The sequence below is a fragment of the Anneissia japonica genome, unplaced genomic scaffold, assembly GCF_011630105.1.
Source record: "Anneissia japonica isolate Jap-2015-1 unplaced genomic scaffold, ASM1163010v1 scaffold1035_len235748_cov162, whole genome shotgun sequence".
NCBI lineage: Eukaryota > Metazoa > Echinodermata > Crinoidea > Comatulida > Comatulidae > Anneissia > Anneissia japonica.
In genome coordinates this window covers 152,411-159,322 of record NW_022749248.1, presented here as the reverse complement: position 1 = coordinate 159,322, position 6,912 = coordinate 152,411, and the positions used below count along the sequence as shown (strand labels likewise).

General features: G+C 32.8%; 1 protein-coding gene across 2 annotated transcripts in view; it reads right to left on the bottom strand.

Annotated features, from left to right (window-relative positions):
* Window positions 1–4,947: 4,947 nt before the first annotated feature.
* LOC117121039 (C-Maf-inducing protein-like) overlaps window positions 4,948–6,912 on the bottom strand; it is a 65,855-nt gene continuing 63,890 nt past the window's right edge. The window contains exon 14 of one of the 2 annotated variants that reach the window (XM_033266133.1): window positions 4,948–6,698. In XM_033266133.1, coding sequence (XP_033122024.1) covers window positions 6,645–6,698 — 54 coding nt within the window. In that variant the 3' untranslated portion in view covers window positions 4,948–6,644. The remainder of the gene's footprint in view (window positions 6,699–6,912) is intronic. The other variant, XM_033266132.1, reaches the window with a different exon arrangement.

The window sequence follows — 6,912 nt, the reverse complement described above, 5'->3', positions numbered from 1 at the left end:
TTGTTTTTACTGAATAAATAAGTACTTCAATGAATAAATGAATATATTCTTAATTGATTCAAATTAATGTTTACTTGCTTTAAGTCTCTTAAAAATATCTTAATTATCCAGTCTCCAACACATTCCTGGATCTGTTTTTAAACCGGTCTACAATAATTATTTCATTTCATATCTTCATATTACATAATTTTAATTTATTTACTTTCATTAGTGCATTGGTCTACTTGTTTAGCTATTGTCAAGTTCATTCGGATTTTGTTTTACTATTTTTCATTTAATTGTATCCACTTTATATTTTTTACCCAATTGCTGCACAGGAAAAACAAATATCCCGCCCTATTTTAGATGGAAAAATAAGGTTCTTGAATCTCACTTAAGCCTTTATTACTTTTTATACAAGTTATAAGAAAATATGATAGTATATTATAATATATATATATATATATATATATATATTTATAATAATAATAACAATAATAATAATAATAATAATAATAATAATAGAAAGGTATGTCAAGCGTGAATTTACTCTACAGGTGTTTCATGCAGCAGCAATCTTCAGGAGTGAGTGGATAGGAAGATAATGGAGGTATATATGAGGTTCAGCAGGTTATATGCTAATTGTGTTACATATTCTTGAGTAGAAACTTGTTCCTGTGTCTGCATTTTGAAAGCAGCTCTGTTCTTTTGTTTAAAGTTGATGGTTTGTTTGAATAAATCATGTGAAATTTCTCTGTAAAGCAGAGATTGCAGTGTTTTGTTTGTGTACTCTATGACGTAGCTTTGTCAATTATGGACCATTTAAAGTTGAATTGGGTGTTGTTTTCTTTAAGTTTCCATACATGTTTAGATAATTCGGTGCTGTTCTTATGCTTCGGAGAGCTAAATGTGTGTTTTTATGATTTTTAAATCTGGTTTTGAATGTGTTGTCTTGAGTCCAATGTACTCTTCGACGTCATCATTTGTGGTTACGGTGGCTTTGTAGATAATTGAAGATGCGAGGCAGTTTCCTGAGAAGGGGCGTTCATCTTTCTTTCGGCAGTTGTGTGTATTAGATGGTTCTTGTGGTTTGGTGCGAAGATTTCTGCTGTTGTGGGACTGAATAATGTTACCCATGTTTCTAGAACAGCTATAGCTAACTTTGACATTATTTTTGTTGAATAGCTTGTGAAGTGTACTGCCTACAGGAAAGTGTTTTTTAACCAAGTATGTCTTAACACTTACAAACTGGCACCAGGACATGGAACAGGGTAATTCTGTAACGGTATATAGGCCTATTTTTTCATATTTATCTCCAATATTTGGAAAGTTCAGATAATTTCCGATAAAGGGTTGGGACTATGATCTAGGCGTGAAATAACTGTCACTCTAGCTGAGGTGAGAAATTTGTAGTCTGAAACAACCTGGGTTGACTCGTGCCTTGGTTGAAATTGCTCTAAACCCAGGAAAGGCAGTAAGGTTGACCTTGAATTTATATTCTACTCTCAATCTGGAGCCAATAGCTAGGTTCGCATTCAGAATTTAACGTGATCTAGTGGATCATGATCAAGCCATTCACTTTATGTGAACCAACCTGAATCAAATAACGTGCTCAGTTTAATCACCTTATTGTGATCTAGTGGAGCATGTTGATTCATCATGATTAACCTTGGTTAACGTGATAAATTAATTCATGAGATTGAATTCAACCAATCAGCCTTCAGTTTATTAAACAGGTCCCAACCTCATTGGTTGTGCTTCTGGTAGATCCCAACCTCATTGGTTGTGCTTGAATAAATCATAATAAATTTATCACAATAACTTATGTGAACGTGCCTATCACATCGTGCAGCACAATGTTTATGCTCTAGGATTTTTACTGTCTGAGTTAGGTCAACCAACAATTTCAAGCTATGCATAAGATCTCAACTGTTCTCAGTCAACCCAACTAGTGTGTGTGAACGTAGGCATATCATTATTATATTCACTGACGAAAACATCTAACGAGCAGGTACTGCAAGTAAATACAACATAGAATTTCTATAACACACAACACATTAAATATCATAATTATCATAGACTGAAATGTTTTGATGTTTAACAATGTTACAGAAACAATTTACGCCATTGCTTGTATTCTTTAATAACATAAAACACACTTTTACATCTAAACAGTTTTGCAAACCACCAACAAATTACATAACTTAATAATAATTAATAATGTTGACTTATGTGCAATAATTATAAATAAAATAATTGTTAAACTATGAATATTTAAAAAAATATTAATACGCAATTTTTCCAAGAATTGTGAAGTTGTTCATATAGCACTGAAAACACATGATTAAATACAATTAAACAAAATTTAATTCCCATCATTTAGATTAGAATAATAAATTGACATAACACAACACAATTCAAAACAAAACAAACAAAAATCCAAAAAATAAAGAAATAAAAAAATATAAATTATGATAAGTTTGAGTACAATACTTTTAATAAAGTGGCACAATCTGTCTAAAAATGAATTGGCCATGTCTTAAATTCCGCTACGTAATTATTTACAGAATATACCGCATTATATTAACACGGTACAAAAAACAAATAAATATACAAACATGAGAGAGCAGTGACGGGCAGCAGTGGGGGTAAAAGAGGACAAACCTTTACATCTCGTTGGACAAGTATGAATCTCTTTACTGTCAAACTTACACATTAGTTTGTGAATCCTTACAATTATGGCCTTAAAAGCACAATTTGTAACATCATAAGCCCTAAAAAATCCTCTACTTCGGTCCTTTCACCCCTACAAGTAATTCTAGCCCAGGATCATAACTGGAGGCCATTAATGGTTCCACTGGTATGTACTCTCCTGCGCATATTTGAATTGGAATTTATAAGAATGGGGATTTTTATTACAGGTCTTCCTTGACAAATAGTGACCATATCACTATTTCAAATATCTAATATCTTTCTGGCTCAGATAATCTGTGCTTGCTCCTTGTCCTACATGGACACACCTTCATAAAAATCTAAAAACTGAGGTAAATTTAAAATATAATCTAGATTTATATTAATAACCCAAATGACGCATTTTATGCAACATGATCCAAAGAATAAATAAATCACACTGAATTGAATGTTTCTTGGCTGATGTCAGAAATTTGTTTACAACTTAAAATGCTGTATAACTCCAACATGTATGGCTCATATAAGATGTTTTTGTCCATAACCATTGCATTGTTTTATCAAACTATATCTGACAGTATCTAATAGTATCTGATCAAAAAAAATGTATGGCTGTTGGATAATGCTTTTTCTTAAAGCACTAAAAAAGCTGAAAAGTTTACATGTCATTAAACAAGTTTAGTCCCGTATCCAGAGGGTTGCAACTGGCGAGTACCCACCACACCAAAATTAAAAAAGGTCCACATTTTTAAGACAATGAGAACATACTGAATATAAAATTTGTTACTTTACATTTGCGAATCTCAAAACTTTAAATTTCAACCAGCAATCTATCGTGGCGAGCATTTGGTCATTAAAATTGCCATAGCAATTTTTTTAAATCGACTGCAATCTAACTGGCTCATTCCCTGACTCTAGTTGGTACATATTTACACACCCAACGTGCCCTGAAGCTTCTGCTTGATGTTGATATTCTGATAGATACTGAATAACTTGTTTTTATATTATAACACATATCTTTGAATGTGCTGTGTAATTTACATGAGTATATAAAAAAAATCTCTCGAACTTAACAGGTTAATCTAAAAACATGCAAACCACAAAAGGTATAGAAAGGAAAAATGTTGGAAAAGGCAAGTAATGTGTAATGAGAATAAATGAAATAACAAGACATTTCTTTTCTATCAATATCCGATGGCAATAGTAATAAAAACTTAAATTCTCAAAAGTCCAAACAGAAATCATCTCGATTTAACACTATCACTGCTCATACAAAATGTATAAACCCTGCAATTAAATTTGCTTGTTTACTTTATGCGCAACATATAGTAAAATTAGCAGTGGAGCGACAGCTATGAGCTCTTTACTGGCTCAGAAGATAGGGCCACCAGACCTTTTCTATTTCCTATATTGTAATTTGAATTTATATTTATTCTTCTTTTTCTTGTGTTTTATTGTTTTCTGATTAAAACCCCACATCGCATTTAGAGCCACACTGACAGAGCAATTTATTTCATTTTATGGCTCTCCGGCCCATGTGGAGAATCAAAGACCAACATTTTGTATGTGTATTAATTGCTTTTCCGACTGCTTTATTTTTTATATTGTATACGGAAAATAAATGAAATGAAATGAAAATGGGTCAAAGGATATTTATAAGCACTTTCCATTTTGCCCTAAATCAGCTGAGCGTTGTCTTTAAGGAGGAGAAAGAGTAAAATAATCAATACACATTATTAAACATTCAATAACGTGGAAGGTTTGCCCCACACACCTCTCTACCCGGTCCCAGTCCCCAGGGTAGTAGAGACCAAAGAGACCTTAACAAGGAGAGCAAGGCCTCGATGTTACGCTACTATACAATGTTTTAAAAATGAGCAAGGGATTGTCTACAAATGCACTACAGGGGTCCCTAGAGTCTAATATTAGTTGCAAATTCCCCAGAAATTAGCAATTAGCATGGTCTACTGCACTCTCATAAGCATGCAAAAATCTTCTGGAAACCAATCTAGCTCTCTAGTAAATTCAGAATGTTTGCTTTTTTAATTACTGTAAGATTGTTTCCATGTATCTAGCTGACCGTGGATAGTGAATCACATCCACCAAAATATAAGATCCATTATGAAATTCAATAACCAGATCTCTCTGAAGTAGCTTCTACCAATTTTGAACCACCTGGTAGTGGTCAATTAACTTCACAGTGTCACAATGCACTGCAGCTGATGGGTCTCCAAAATATTCTAGTTACTCAACTCATATTAATTAATTACATTACTCTACTTCCGAGGACAATATAGCTGTGAAAGATTTAATTCTAATCAGAAAATGGATCATTAGAAATTGACCAGATAATCCACTTAAAATTGAAGTTCTCGAGATATTAAGCCTTCTATTAAATCAATTTATCCACGATCATTATACAGAGAAGCTAAACATGTGAATGTAGAACATTCAGTGAACTTGCATAACATAAATCTATAACTATAGATATCTGTAGAAGTTGGCAGAATGTTCAGCTAAAAGTAAATCTTAGCTTGTACATAAAACATTGTGATGCCAGTATATAAAAAGTGCTGGTGAGATATGTGCTTCTGATTTCAATAAGATTCCTTATCTTTTAAATAAATCAGCATTCCAATATGATATATCTCTTATGCAATACTAACTATTACAATAACGTTCTTGTACATTTACATTTAAAAGTAAACAAAACATCGCAATCAATTTAAGATTACATACATATGGATGGTTATATAGAAAATTTCAAATTTACAAACACAAAAACGCGGAAATGTTTTAAACTTTTTGTACAAATTGTTGGTACTTTACAACAACTTGACAGATATTAAAGGTAGGTAAAGCTAGTGCACCTCTTACATTAGTGAGGAATCACCCAATTGCTGAGGTTGCTGGTGATGCTGTATTTAGCAAAGTTCACAAGACCTTGTGAATATTCAACCTCAAATATCAATGAATATCAAAAACACTCTATCTTCCATTTTCCTCTTCAGAACATGCAGCAAGTAATATCATAATTAACATTCTTTGAAAATGAAATTGAATCAAATTCGAACACCGTTAGCACATGTAAAATTCCTGATCCCTCATTCAAAGAGAGACTGTCGATATAGAAAAGGAAAACAGTACTTTAATATTACAGTGATAATAATTGTGCTGTAAAAACTGTATGGACAATGATTCCAAAATGACAATGTCCAGTGACTACAAAACATAAAACAAAATGTTTAAAATCAACAGGCACTTTGAACTATCAGTAAAAATAACAATTCTTTGTTCATAAAAAAATAATTGCTTTCCAAATGTTAATATTTGCACAATGATATTAGGCAGGTGGTACAGATTTCCAGGTGTCAATGTCCACCATTTCATATAAAGAAAACAAGTGCTAATATCCACAATTTTATATAAAGAAAACAGGTGGTAATGTCCACCATTTTATATGAAGCAGGTAGTAATGTTCACCATTATACATTGGTGGTAATGTCCACCATTTTTATATAAAGCAGGTGGTAATGTCCACCATCTTTATATAAGACAGGTGGTAATTATATACATCATTATATAGCAGGTTGTAATGTCCACCATTATAAAGCACCCAAAAGTGTTATATAAACAGGTGATAATTATGTCCACTATTTCTATGTAAAGCAATGTGGTAGAGTCAGTACTATGCAGGTCGTCATACCAACCAGTACTATATAAAGAGGGCAGTAATGTCCACCTTTTCAATATTAAGAAGGCGGTAATGGCCACTAGTATTGTAGCAGGTGGTACTGTCTGCTAGTTCAATATAAATCAGGTGTCAGTTGTTTTTCCCCCTTCCTTTCCCCTCATTGTTTCCACATTTCAGCATATGCTTCTGTGTAACGCACATCCAGCCACACAAGTTCAGGCAGTGAGCTCTGTAATGCCAAACAAAAAGCGATACAAATCTTGTTAAAAACTTGACTGGCTTTTTAATTCACTTCTGTGTATCTGGTCCCTACCCACTGAAGATTTGGGAGTAAATTCTGTAATACCAAACAAACAGAAAACACAACATGAGCAACACAAACAAACTACAGACTACATATGAAATGCTTACATAATGAAGTTCATACAGTGATAAAACATACATGCATCTAGAGTATAAAAATATTTGAGGACAAAACCCAACAAAAATGGGTTGCACTATTGTGACAGGAGTTTTCCTGTATGTCCTACTATTTTAAGAATTACACCACT